Source organism: Spodoptera frugiperda, chromosome 20, assembly GCF_023101765.2.
Source record: "Spodoptera frugiperda isolate SF20-4 chromosome 20, AGI-APGP_CSIRO_Sfru_2.0, whole genome shotgun sequence".
NCBI lineage: Eukaryota > Metazoa > Arthropoda > Insecta > Lepidoptera > Noctuidae > Spodoptera > Spodoptera frugiperda.
The window spans coordinates 6,643,071-6,658,782 of record NC_064231.1 but is presented as its reverse complement, the minus strand read 5'-3'; the positions used below and the strand labels follow the sequence as shown (position 1 = coordinate 6,658,782).

At 33.6% G+C, this 15,712-nt stretch overlaps 1 protein-coding gene across 47 annotated transcripts in view; it reads left to right on the top strand.

Moving 5' to 3' along the window:
- LOC118262110 (collagen alpha-2(IV) chain) overlaps positions 1-15,712 on the top strand; it is a 35,474-nt gene that overhangs the window by 4,247 nt on the left and 15,515 nt on the right. For all 47 annotated transcript variants that reach the window (XM_050701251.1, XM_050701247.1, XM_050701250.1 and 44 more), the window contains exon 2: positions 11,879-12,068. In XM_050701251.1, coding sequence (XP_050557208.1) covers positions 11,879-12,068 — 190 coding nt within the window. The remainder of the gene's footprint in view (positions 1-11,878; positions 12,069-15,712) is intronic.

Sequence of the window (15,712 nt, the reverse complement as noted above, 5' to 3'; positions counted from 1 at the left end):
ATTACGTTTCCGTAGATCTTTGGTTTAGGGATGATTCAGTTTACCTTAATTCAAGGAAAATATTTACGAAACAATTTTCTTTCAGTAGTAGGTACATGATCACAGGAATTCTCATTAAAGAGATTGAATCTAAATTGTATTTATTACGAACATAATGTTACTTGTACTTAAATGGTATGACAGAAGATTTATTCTGGAAATACAATCATTCATCTAATTGGATTGAATTGTATCTGTCATCTGCATTGTCATATTCTCTAAGTCCGCAACCGCAGCAGAGACACCATCGATCAGTGACATTATGATATAACAACGAGTAAAGTTGAACGCTCTCCGTTGTCTAAATGAGATCAATAAAAGACCGATGATGTCATTCAACACAAATTGGGGATGTTTCGACCCACGCCAGCTTTTTTCACGTGATTGTTGAACTATAAACTTTACTGTATATTGTTCGTGCGTTCCAAATCAATTACAGCGCGTAAAACTCGTAATAAATATTGGCACTTTTATAAAAACGTGTTCATTTAAAACTAAGTGGATTGCATTTGGTTTTTATTCTATTAACGAAAATGTAGAAAACAAAAAACGTCGATTTAATAATATATGCAAAAATAAAACTCTAGGTATTAGAGGTGGAACTATAAAATTTCACAACATTATTTTAATAGCGATATTTAAACGTGCAAGAATAACAATACAAATTTATGCCATGCGAAAGATTTAGTTGTTATAGGTAACATTTTCCTTTGTAGTAGCCAATTAGTTCAAAATAAACAAATGAAGCTTCATTTGCATCGGAAACAGTGTGATGTAAATGAACTCTTGTTGTAATTATACCATTTATACTAAACTCGTTTGGTTTCCTGGCTTGGTTTACTCACCCTAATTAGTGTAAGATTTAAAAATAAAATAGAGATCAATATTTGAACTGGTAAACCCCAAGCAATATTAATTTTGCATTGTCTGCGGGTATAGGCAGACCATTCAGTGGCATTGAAACGAGATTTGTATAGATTAAGAGACAAAAGTAGAAAGAACTAGGTTGGTTTTTGCCGTGGAATATACTGGCAGACATCATTAAGTTAAGCGTTACAGCGTATTGTTGGGTTTACATTACAAATGGTTGGATAGTGGAGCGTAGCGTCTCGGGAACGCCGCGACAATGGCCGTCCGTTAAGAGATCTATGAGTGTCGACGTCGTGCTCAGTGACGTGTTGACGAGCATTGTACAGCCACACTGATTCACTCAGTCTACACTTGTCTCGTCTCTAGAGCCACTACTCAGCCTCTCACTAAACGTTCTTCATTTCCGATGCCTCAGCGACCCTGACCCATCATGATCCGGAAACGCTTGACCACCAAATATACATTGATACCCATAAATCGACTTGACATTTGAATTTTTGGCTTCTGAAATATTCGAAATTGGTCATTTGTTATCGTTCAACACATAACATCAAAAAATAAAACAATTTCAAATGCCAATAGCCAGCAAGGTCAGTTAGATATCAAATTGTGTACCTTAGTTATTTCGTTCAAATATGTATGTAGATAAAAGTTCAGATTGGATACCTAATAGTAGGAAAGTACCTTCTACGTATAGATATGAGCACAGTTATGAACAACAGACTAAACTCGTAATACATGGGATTAATAACATAAATGGTTAAAAGTGGGTGTCACATAGGTACTTACATATAATAAGAATACCAAAATTGAATACGCGAAATATGTTAATGACGTTGATACTAAATCTAGGTAGGACCAGTCGCCCACTACACGTGGACATGTCGCGACGATCGACGTTTTTGTAAAACCAGTATACACTTTTTTATACATTAAGATTCTTGATAATGTAAGAAAGCTTACAAATTCGGTAATGGAATGACCGCGTTAAGTCGGCTACATGGTTGCTTACGGAGGGTAACGACACAGGATCGTATAACAGGACATTGACATTGTTTTACCGTGAGGAACTACGGATGGGCGTTCGATATCGGCCGATGGAGATCTGTCTCCTCCATTGTCCCGTCAATCATTTCGTCAAAAAACCTTTGAATGGCTTTATATGTTGTAAAGGTACACCGCCGGATATGTTTATCATATCCATAACAAACAAACTCGTTATTTTTTACCGCCAGCGTAAATATTATGCAGGACTACAAAAGCGCAAGCTCATGAAATTCCTTCATTATTGTCAGATTATAATGGGGAGGAGAGATAATATTAATATCAGATATTTATAGGTAGATACTTACTTAAAGTAAAGCAAACAAGCTTATGTTGGTATTAAATAAATATCTCATTATATTTAATGATAAAGTACAGTTAATGCTGAACACAAGGTTCCGCATAATATCCTTCCTCGATTGATTGTTAACTGATGCGTTCCACGTCATCTGCCTCGTCGTAGGTCACCGGTGACATACGTTAGCGGAGGATTTGCCCTCAACGGGTTTTCGATTTCAAATGATATATTGTCAAATCTTAGTCATACGTTATAATTAACATTAACCTTATTATAGTTCCCTTCTCATATTTTTTACGGAAGAATACTAATTTCAATTTATAATTAAAACTCTGATATAAGATACCAGGTCCGTGTTTAGATGACCGGTGATTTGTCTACTAGCCGACTATTCGACGTATGATGTCATTTAACATATTATTATTGACTAAAAGGTCATCAAAGTGAAGATGTTTAAATTATGGGAGGTCGCGGCCTTGAGACTGTTGCCTTTTATAATAACGAAAGTGTTATGAAATCTATTATTTATTATTGATAGATAGATTAATAATAATTCTTAACGACTATTAAAACAATAATCGAAATGTTAGCCAAATGAGGTCATGATTTTGATGACTTTTTTTCAACGTATCCTAATAAAACAACTAAAAAATCCGTCACTGGTATTAAAAAACCAAATTAAGAATGCGTAATGTGAGTCATCTCTACTTTTAAACACATCGGATACATAAATACCGGTTGTTATGATCAGGATTAAATAGTGTCGTATGTACAAGAGGATACACATAGTTTAAAGGTTGAGGATATTTGCTAGTCTAGCTCACACGGCAGGTCATGGCATGACGTCAGCCTAGCTGATGCTGCGGCCTTTCGAAAATATCAATCTTTGAAGGTTTAGGCTAGACAAGTGTGCACCACGATTTTCGTTAGCACATAATACAATTTGATGGCTAATAATTTATACACAAAATCCACCATCAAAATTCTAAACTTCGTTTTTCTGTCATCAATCATGAAGCATTATTAAATAGGAATAGCCATGATGACAAAACCAACCTATGTCAACAACTAGGTAATAAGTTCCTTTATATAATGCCTTGGTCGCTTAGTGCATACCTTCATAGGTTCAAATGGATTTTAAATTAAAATACCTCCTATCAAATTTAATGCCTAAATGTATGATGCTTAAGTAAGTTCTAAGTTTAGAAATAACTCTACCCTTTCATACCACGTTTAAAATATTCACAAGCTATAAACAGTTTGAATGGAATAACACATTCAAATAATTTAGGTAAGAAAATACCACACATATAGATTCATACAATGTGATAATGTATTCATAAACCACGTTCATATATGTCCAAAAGTCGACAAATAAATAATGTACACGGAAGCTATTCATTAGAATATTTCATAGAAGCTATTCTAATCCTAGGTCTTCATAAAACTCGTATTGACTAATCCTTCTCAAAACATTTCGTGAACTTTGCATGAACGATACTTGAACAGCACTTAGAAAACAATTCAATGAAACCGTTGTTAGAATATTTTTAATCAGTTCCTGGTTCTAAACAATCTTAGTAACCAACTTAAAGTCTTTTTAATGTCCCAAACAAAGCTCTCATACCGAACTTCTGAAAACAGGCCGTCAACAGACTCAAAATTTTAATGACCGAAGCTTAAACGAAAGTGAATCTCTTTATAAAAACAAATGAAAGTTAATTACAAATTCCGAGGCTGACTACAAAATAAAATAAAAGATTAATTTTAAATATGTACAGCATTTTGTAATACAAACAACGCAATAGGTCATCTTTTATTTACTTCAAAATATCAGCAAATTAGAACGTCAATGAAAATGAAAAAAGTATCAACAAAGTCGATTAAAGTTTGCAGACGAATTCTTTGATTCTTTTATACGATGCTTGACGAACAAGAATATAACGGTTTGATTAAGTAATCATAGATAGGAGATTTATTTAGATTCAGTAAATAAGTATAGTTGGGCAATTCTTTCTAGTTCTCACGCCTCGTACTACCATGTCAGCCGATCACTAGGTCGTTTTCTTCTGCCCATTCACTGAGAGTTTCTCTGTCGGATTGTGCTAGACTAGACAACAATGTTAGGAAAATTGGACTAATCTGACCCGAAGTGTATTCGCCATCGATCCGTCTAACGTCGCAAGCGTTATCGTGATCCCACAGATGAAGCAATCACGTACAATTCTCACGACACTCCGGCAAAACTCTATTTGACCGTTATGAAATTCTTAATTGTCCTCTTAATTAAGAAATCAAGTCTAATGAGTAAGGCAGGCAAACACGGTAAACATCGAACAACATGCCTACATATTAATTGACTAACACACCTAATTATCAATAATATTATCGTATAACAAACATTGCGAAAAACTAATCTTAGAATGCTGATGGTAAAAAATGCTCTTCATCATTTTATTTTTAAGTAGACGATAAATACAAATGACTACCACGTCGTGAAATGTCAGATTAAAAATCTCTTTCGGTGATGACTTCTGAGCTAAAGTTCAATGAATAAAAACAACATAAGAAATGACCTCTCGGAACAATGACGACATCGACACTGATTTGATTGACGATAAAAAGTTTGATTCGACCTGTGATGCAAACCTGTGACATGGGAAATGTAGGTTGCATATTTTGTTAAAGTTTTGACCTATTGATATCAAAAGTGATCAATAGGAGAGGTTAAAAGAGTACAACACTTTCACTGTTAGTCACGGAGTAAGTAAATAAGCATGGAGCACTGCGGGTGCCGGATGCAAGCGACCTTCGCCAGTTTGCAGTCTTACTTAGCGCTTAGATTAGAGTCGAGCGCCGGAGAGTGTGTGACATAACCCGGTGGCGTCACCCAACCGCACCTTGACATAATATACATACTACTTAACGTATTGACTGCCTCGTTGGTCGAGTGCTCGCATGTGCGACTACCGAACAAGGGGTCTCGGGTTCGATTCCCGGGTCGGACTAAGTATTACTGCGTTTTTCGGATTTTCGAAAATGTCCCGGTAGTATGACGTAGTCTGGAAACGTGCTCGGTATATGGCAATAGACTCACCCCCTATTATATGGGACTTATAACACAAGTGGTGAAATGTGGGTGTACATTGCATAGCGGCATTACGTGCCGTAATGTGTATCACTGCCTACCCCTTCGGGGATAAAAGGCGTAACGTTGTGTGTGTATGTCTACTTAACGTATTCTGATCGAAAAACTATTTAAAAATTGTGGTAGTTTTCCTAATGGTATTAAACTTATTAAATGCATTTGGGGTCAGACTGCACCTCGTTTGTTCTAATTTAAAATTAAAATATTCTCACCTTGATTTTTAAATAATACGATTAAGTTCAAAAATCATATTTCGACGTAAATATAGAATTTATTCTATTATGAAACTGTCAAAAGTTTCGTAGTAGAATAATGATACGAATTTCTTAACCAATTTGGAAATCTTATTGACTCCATCTTAGGAATAATTGACATAGTTACTGCAATGCACTTGCAAAGCAGAGAGTGATCTTCATTTCCGAGTTCAAATAAAAATACTAGAAGCTAATAATAATAAAAGCAAAATATTAAAAGACTAACCGCCGTACTCAAAGTCATTTAATGGTTACTTAACCCAGTCCTTAGTAACTGTTTTCGATACAAAATCGCTACTAAGGAATATTTTAAGTAATCATTAAATGTCTCTGAGTGTGGTAGTTAGCTACATGTATAAAACTACATGTGTCCATAAAATAACGATGGTTTTAGCGGCTTATTGCAATAAAGCAACGGAATTTAGTTTGTCTTATATAGAAACTCATACAACTGCGACCACTGCTCCGCATCGTACGGACCGCATCATCAGCAATCCTACATGCGATGCGTATGATGCGGGCCTGTGGACGCTTACCTTTACGAGAAAAGTGACATCATCTAAAGAATGAAATAACCCTATATGATGATATTCCTTCCTGATATGGCATTGCAATGTCCTTGCATAAAATTACATAGAAAACGATACTCTCAAGTGTTGACATTTGAACTCTAGCCTTAAACACTCCCACTATAACATTAAAAAAATCATTACGAATTACGAAAACTATTCATTGATTTATAGCACTCATTTTAATTCAATGTTATATTAAATAATGTTTTATCATAAACCAGTTTATTAATACAAAAGGTAAGATATCTATACATATAATAAAATCGTAGAAAAGTGCTGTCTGTACATTGAAAATAAAAATAAAAAAAATAGCAGGGGTTATTGTTATGTCGATGTCGAACCCAAAAATGTAATTAACTTTTTTTTGTCTGTTTGTCTGTTTGTCTGTTTGTCTGTTTGTCTGTTCGTCTGTGCGCGCTAATCTCAGAAACGGCTGATCCGAGTTGGATGCGGTTTTCACGAATATATTGTGAGATGCTTAAATTTACATTTAGTGTTTGTTTCATGTCAATCGGTTCATAAATAAAAAAGTTATGTCAAATTAAAGAATCACGTCGAACATTCTATGCTTATACCATTAATCTCCGCAACTATTTGACGGATTTGGTTGAAATTTGGTACAGATATAGTTTAGAACCTTAGAAAGGACATAGATATATTTTTATTTCAAAAATCAAAAAATAAAAATAAGAAATAAATTATTTATAAATAATTCTATGTCGATCGTTACACGACTTCGGTTCATGTTATTGTTTTAATTTATCGAAAAAAGTAAATAAATAGTAAAAAGGTATGAAAAAAATAATATCAATATAATAAAACATTTAGTACAAAGAAAATGCTCTAACGGAGTATAGATAATTCTATGTCGATCGTTACACGACTTCGGTTCATGTTATTGTTTTAATTCATCGAAAAAAAAGTAAATAAATAGTAAAAAGGTATGAAAAAAATAATATCAATATAATTAAACTTTTAGTACAAAGAAAATGCCCGAACGGAGTATAAATAAATAATCCAAGTTGTCTTTATCCTCGATAGATGGCGTTGGGATCGAAATAGATCGCGCTATGGTTTCGTTACATTCATTTGGTTGGGTATCGGCCGAGCGCTTCGGTACTATCGTAGAAAAAGTGTATTATCAGTCGTATGATTATTTGTCTGTAGTGGTCCTGCTGTTTCGTATATTCTAAATTGGTTTCGTTGTATTTGTCAATTAATAAGTTTATTTGTTGGGTTTTCCTGGTTTTTTTGGTTAAACTATTTAACGTAGGTTTAGTTTGATATCGATTATTAGTAGTTACTGTAGTTAGTTTTTTTAATAAAATTGTAAGTCTAATTTTTTTTTAATTAGATTAGATTTAAGTCGTTTCTTTTAATGGTTATTATAGCATAGAGGATAGGTTGTAATATAGTTTCTTTTTTAATTGTTATAAATTCGTAATTCGTAGCTTTCTTTAGTTTTAAGTTAGTTTAAGTCCGTTTTTAAACTATTTTTTCAATGCCCTAAGTGAGTATACATCTATTAAATTGAAACGCAGAGCTCATTATGTTGATTTTTGAAGAGTTCCCTGGAATATCTTCCACATCTCATTTTTGAAGAGATCCCGCGAGATCGGGAACTATGTGGTTAAAACCAAAAATTAGCCGGAAGTCACTATTCCACGCGAACGAAGTCGCGGGCAAAAGCTATATTATAATAAATCTGTAGAAGGGTCAATTCTGTACATTGAAAATATTGAAAGAATAAATAGCAGGGGGAGTTACTGGATCGATACCAAACCCAAATATGTGATTAAAAATATTTTTGTCTGTCTGTATGTTCAGGCATCACGTGAAAAGTAACGGTTCGATTTCGATGGAACTTGGTATAATTATAGGGTTTATTATCCTGGGCATAAAATAGGATTTTTATCATGGAAAAATACGTAAAAAAAAACCTTATTTTTCAGTTTTATCCTACAGAACGCGTGCTCAACAGCAGTAGCTCAATAGAGGGAATCTCCTTAATTATTATGGGCCTCGCCGTATTTGGGTTTAATAGATATTTATAAGATGTCATGGTCAGAGTTACTCAAAGTGGAGAAATAAAATTTCCACGCGAAGACCGACATCCGCGCGGACGGAGTCGCGGGCGGAAGCTAGTGTTATAATAATATGTAAAAGAATCCTTAAAACGGTAATGTATTGTGTTCCATAACCTCCACAAGATTTTTCAAAAACCAATTATTTCGGGGATCGAGAGCCGTATTTCGCAATAAAGTATGGAAATCCATGACAGTCACCAAGGGACCCTGGAGTATGGTGGAATTGCCGACATAAAACAATAAAAACTCACCAAAAATTACATCGCTAACATTTGCACGTTTCGAACAAAATACAAAAGTAACTAATAAATTCTGCTGCGATTATTTGGTGGTTGGAGGCGGTATTGTTAACAACGAAGTTTATTTTAAAATCTCATTCTCCAGCCAGGAACATTAGTTTCTTGAAGAAATAATAACAAACGTCCGATTTAATGAACATATCATATTCTTTACTAAACATTTTATAATATACCACGGCATATTCTCTTAACAATAATGTACCGTGCATAACATTTCTAAATATGACCATGCGATATTGCCAAGTGCCTAACAATGTAACCTTAGCAATGCTAAAGTAGGTACAGTAATGAGCTATTCGACTTGCACAATGCTCAAGGCGTACCTTAGACGCTTAATGACGCTTAGAATAATGACGTATAGTACTAAATGTCACGTTTAAGTAGAAAATCGTAATATGTATTTTTATTATGGGGCTTAAAGTTGCAATTATATAAATATTTAACGGCAATGAGCAAGGACACGCGTGTCGCGAAGATCCGCTTGGAAATAAAACCTGAGTTACCGCTAAGCCATAAAGATGTTGGGATAATGCGGCGTGTTTACAGTGAAACATTTCTTACTTGCATACATATGAAATGTTTTACGTGCGTACTTATGTGTGGTAGTGGGTAAATTACACGAACAGGCAGTAAAACATGTGAGCCAAGGTACAGATGAAGTCACATCCAGTAAAGCTCACGCGTAATGTTAGAATGGCAATTCAGAAAACTACATTATACACTAGATCTACCCTACGAAGTGTCAAAATCTAAAAGATTTAATCGTTTCTGGATAATCCACGGCGAAAGTAAATTAATCTCAAAGTTGTTTAAGTTAATGAAAACAACATTTATCCCACGGTGGGCGGCACTTGAGGCAGTTGAACACAAGTAACAAACCGTTACATTGACTAATCCAAAGAGTTCCACTTAAACTTCCTCAAACATCTAATTCTAATAATGATAAACTGTATAAAGTTCAGTAACTTGACAAATGACTATCAACTCGTAAATTGAATCGCTTCACTGTACACAGTGCGCCGGCCATTTAAAGGATCAAAATGTAACTTTAGGTTTCTGTGTCAAATCCATTGTTTAGCGATATTTCTGTTTAAAAATTCGACGTGGCTTGCGAATCCTTTTTTTAAATGCTTACACGTTTATGTCCCAGATCAAAAAACTATTTATTTCTGATGCTTGTCTCGGTTGTACGTGAGATTGAACCGTAAGGCGACAGTTTTGGGGGTTACGGTCACGGACATTGACGGACACTGCAAAAGTTGGTACCAAACGTGTTCAGCGTCACAATGCGACGAAATTAATACAAAAGCCAAACGTTAACTGAATATTTCTTTTACTTTGACCGACTTGATCGTAATCTTTGATCAGATTTTTTTACCAAAATAGAATTGACACAAAAACAAAACCATTAACTATTCGCCTGGGTAGTCGAAGTTGAGTCAATGAATCATAATAATAGGTACATCATCTGCATTCGTCCTTGCTTCAATATTTGCTTCCTTATTGTCGCTTTTAATATTCCCTACGCGTAATTAATGTGAATATGCACTATACTGCAAATATGTATGCAATAGGTAAAACATGCAATGCCGAATGTGTTTCGTAACCCGATCAATAAAAGATATTCATAAAACGATGACCATAACGACTGCAATTGGAATCTGAATGAGTAACCTTTACTTAAACGGTTAGATTTATACAATAGGTATGTACAATGAGCTAAACGCATCAAGTAATGCTCAATTTAGCATCATGTGTACCTATTATCAATAAAACTTGTTGAACATTTGGTATTTACGACGTAGGTACGCGTTGAGTGGCTCCTTGACAGTTTTGCAACGCATCTTACCTCGCGGCTCATGTTAAATCAAGGAGCAAACAATCATGTTTTTTGATATAGGGAGATATCTTTCCAATCGTTTTTCACACCTTAAAGTACATTAAAGTGTTAAAAAGCCTTTATTTATGTATCCTTGATTACATGACCTAAAATTTTAAGGACAACAGTGTTGATGTGAATATTTATTATGTATACAGTACAGATGAAAAGTTGAGAAATCAATATATTTTTGAAAGCTGAACAATGAGCATTATTTTTTTAAATTGCGTAATGTTTATAAATAGGCTAGAAGGCGTAGAGATGACATAGTAATGTCTGCAGAGAGTAATATTTGTTAGTGATTGCACACTGTGCCTCACCCAATAGTTTTATTGTGTAAGCCTCACTTTAACCTCGCGGTTAGTAGACATACTTTAAGACAAATATCACCCAGATTATCGTTATCCTTTGACATGTCATTTAAGCCTACCAATTTTCTTCTGTTAAATACGCTACTTATGAAATTATCTCACACACTAGGGCACAAACAATTCTGTATGTTATGCAAATACTTGCACATTATGGGAAGTAAAAATGTATCTTAATGGAAATTAAAATTACTACTAGTTATTGTTTCAACTAACTAAAATCTCAGCATGCTTTCGTGTCTGTGCCCTTATTTAATAATTCGTACTTATATTTTTAAGCTAGTCATTTTCCTAATTATTTTAAAATGAATATTAATTGACTTCTGACGAGCTAATGAAAGTCATGAATTTCAAGAATAAACTTTCATTAAAGCACTAAATATTATATTTCAGTAGTTCAAATTAGCACTAAGCTAGCTAATTGGTCGAACATCATTACCCTAATTTAGCCAATTAGTTGCTAAAATAGACAGAGTTGAACCTACACGCATTATACAATTTAGTACCTTATTACAAATATCTATTATACTCATTTAATTGTACAGTTACTGGTACTTTAATAAACTCCATAAGGTCGTCTTTTATTTGACACAGGTATATTTTAACCCTCGTATGTTTACTCATAAATCTGTTTAACGCAAGATAATTAAATACAGCGGAGTTTATTCAATCTTATTCAGTACACAAATTCAATTTGACAGCTTTTCTGATGCAAACAATCTGAAAAGTAATTAAAAAAGATATACTTTTATAACCATTAGATTAGGCATTCCTTAACTGATTCTTATTTATAATAATAGAATGGAATTATTTAATTATATTTCGTCTATATTTACAAAAGATAGCTAAAACTTATACAAATTCTAAAAAACTATTTAAGGATGAATTCTTAGTTCGTTGCTAAGGACACATCTTTGCTTTTTAAACTGCCAATTTAAAGGTTAAAAGTTAATTTCTACATAAGAATAAAATTGGACTTTAATTATATTTAACTTATGGTTTATTTTCTTTTGTTCACAGGCCGCGCTGGCTATAATACATGCCAGCGAGGATACGCCAAAGACAAAGCCAAAAGATGAATTCAAAGCATTATCCGAAGCGCGAGAAGCTCGCCAATATGACTCGTACCAGGGACAACCAGATAACGAAGTGGTCGTGGACATAGAGGACGATGAAAAGAAACAGTATTATGAAACCAATTACGACACAAGTAAGTTTTATTTAAAGATTTCTAATGATTACATATATTATAGTAATTAACCCCCTTCCCAATCCTCGAATCCCCAACAACCCTTAAATTCCTAACCCTCAAAAGGCCGGCTACGCACTTGTAACGCTTCTGGTGTTTCAAGCGTCCATAAGCGGCAACGATTGCTTACATCAGGTGATCCATCAGCTCATTTATCGGCTTATTCCATACAAAAAAAAACATAATCATTTTTTCTGCAGATATGCAGAGTATGCAAAGATGCAACTATTATAATTATGTGAGAACCACTTTGTAACGTGACTAATATAATATCAGAGAGCGACTCACCTACAATGATAAATTTAAAGACTGAAAAATCCAATAACTTTAACCAAACCTAGAATCCAACCCAATCTCTATTTCGACATTCCACTACTAGAAAATTTAGTTAGTTACAAGACCGAATACTTGGTTCGATATATTTTTTGTAACATTATGTGAATATTTGTGGCGCTACTCATTTCTAAAGCACGACCCTACCACGTGTTGTAGTAAATTAATACAACACACACTGACCTCATACCGTAAACATAATACAAAAACTAAGATCGGTGAATAGCGATAGAGTTGTCAGTCACTAAAGGCAACTCAAAATTCACACCTGACAGATCAGACCGAATAACAGATCTTCAGTTTTATATTTTTTACGTAAAACAGGTTGTCTGTAAGAAATAGCATTCTGTAATAAGACCGCCCATTGTACACATATTGCCTTTCAAAATTGTTCTTCTTGTTTTATGGTGTATCTACAATAAAATGTATAAATAAAAAATAAATAGCTACTAAATTAAAAACAATATCGAATAAATTATCGAGTAAACTTTTTCGGATGCTCCAGATATCCTTTATTGCAATAAACATTGCTAGTCCCAATTACATGACAAGGTCTTTACACGTTAAATATCATTTCGAAAATAAAAAGCTGCAATTATATTAGACAAATTCACTTATTGTTTTAGCCCTTTTCCGATTGACGCATCCATGTAACAATTTTGCCGAATCATATTTCAAAACCGGTATTATTTTATGGCACCAGTACCTCACGGACATCTAGTGGATGGTCATGTTTTGGTATTATGTCATTGTAGGTAAAGATCAGCAATCTTTCCATTCATGTGGGGCGCTCAACATTGATGTCAACTTTCATCTCTCTATCGATCATCCGCCACAAATGTTCTAATCAATCTAAAAATAGCTATACCGTCATATATCCCACTTTGAAAGGGAATGATGGATCTCTTCTCGCATTTTGTTTGAAAGAATTTTAATTAAAATTAAGAAAATAAGAAGCTTTAGAAATGTTGACGAGGATTGCATTTCAAGATACAAAAAATGCGGCACCTTTTTAGAATTAGGGCGCTAAAAATAAGAAAAACATGTTAGGTCTTAAGTACATATTTAGTTGCTACGTTGCTAATAGTTGCTAAAGTGCGTATTCTCACAAGTAACTTTGAAATTTACAACGTGTTATGACAATGATCTAAAAATAAACAGACTTCTGGGTCTAAAAAGTTTCTTTTTGAATTAGTTTTTTCAGAACGAACAGGTTATCTAGATACTACTATAATATAAAACGAGTATACTGAAACAATCCCTATACAAAACTATATAAAAAAAAACTTTTATAATTTTATAATCAATACGTAAATTCATTAACAAAAAGTGATAATCACATTACAAATTACAATGCCTAATAAGTTAGGTCTTATATTACATTATTACATATTTTAGGACGAGTTGATTTACGACGATAAGAAATAACATGAATGAATTGGTTGCCTTATCATTGAGGGCCCCAAACAAATTCCTCCGTAAAGGTACGACATGTTAGATACCACCTACACATTTTAATTTAATGGATTGTCCCAGGTGGTCAGCTCACTCAGGACTTAATTGTGGTCAGGATTCGTATTGTGAATTTTAATGAGATGGCTTCAAATGAACATGAATTCCCACACAACTTCGGTACAACTGCAAGGCATTAACGAAAATGACCCTTACTGCTTATGGAATAAAGTAACTGTCGAAAAACCAAAAACAAAAAACGTTAATACTACTTATAACTCACTAATCCGCTAAGAATATCTGTTCCTTAATAATACCATGCTTAAATATTTTCAGACTACATGTTAAATAATTTGTGCTTAAAATGAAATTACGTTTCGAACCTGTTTCTCAACACTTTAACTGCACAATTTCTTTTGATAGTATATCATATTTTTGTTTGGAAACCTACCTATTAGTTTCAAATTTCATTTAACGTCTACCACCATATGATTATCAATGATGGTCGGCATTCAAGCCAAAATAGAGGTGCCTTTATATTAATGGGTGGTCTCTCATCATGACTGATGGTTCGATAAAAACACTGGAAGAAATTGTTAATAATATACCAGACAGCGACAACCGAAAATGAGAGGTTGAGACTGGTTAGAATGCAAAACGATAAAAGACTGGGATTAGTAAAGAGATGCTTTAAGATGAAACTAAAATAAAAGAAAGATGGCCTATGAAATTATGAAAACAGTGTAGGATAAAAGTGTATTATTTGAATTTAAAAATTAGACTTCTTAATATCAAGTAACACTAACTACAGATATTAAACGATCCTTGCTTTATTTACAAACAGTTCCGGTTTAAAAAAGACGGTTCCGGATTATAACATTATCACGACGAAGTAAACATAATTACAAATTACACTCATTAGTCACATTACCGTGTACTGAAGCAACAGCTGCTTTTGTAATCATTTCTCGTGAGACACGCTTGAAACTTTCATGTGTATTTTCAAGCACGTTTTATTAATTAAATACTTGAATACGTAGGAGAGTCATGTTATTTTAGAGTAGGTCAAGAGATGATGCTTTAGTTCCTTGATGGAGGCCTGAAGTCGTGCTTTTTCAAATACATAGGACTTTATTGAAAAAAAAAGGTTGCATTTAAAAATGTTACACGTCTTAGAACATGTCCAAGTATAGTTGAGATTGTTAGTAGCTCACCAATATGTGATGGCGGGTATATTTTTCTATATAGTTACATACTTGTATCCTAAAACCTGTAAAACCAGAACTAAAATATTTTTGATGTGATATATCTAATATAAGTATAAAAATTAGTTGTAGATTTTGACTGGATGTCGATATTTTGGTAATAATTATTGAATTTAACTTTTGCACTTATGCATGAAAATAATGATGGTGTATTAAATTAGCTTCCGAAATTGACCTTAAATTGAACCTTAACCAAAAGAACAGAAAGAAATTATTTTAGAAACAAAATATTTTTAACAGATTTTACAACGTATACAAAGAATATTTCTAACAACAGCCTTATCTTGCCCAATTCAACAACAGGCTAGTTTTCCTTTTTCAGTAATAAACTTTGTCGTTTATCATAGTGGTGCCGCCTGTTGAGACAAATGTTCTAAATTTGTCACCTCCCTACATCTGCTATCTAGTAAAAAAGCAACAAAAAATAATGGTCTCAATATTTTAACAGAATCCGCGAAATAAAACACGTTGGAATGTTTCTTGCTCAGTTTAGAAGGACAGGTTTTAGAGCCAGCATAATGGCTGTGGCTAATTTTATCATGTTATATCATTTTG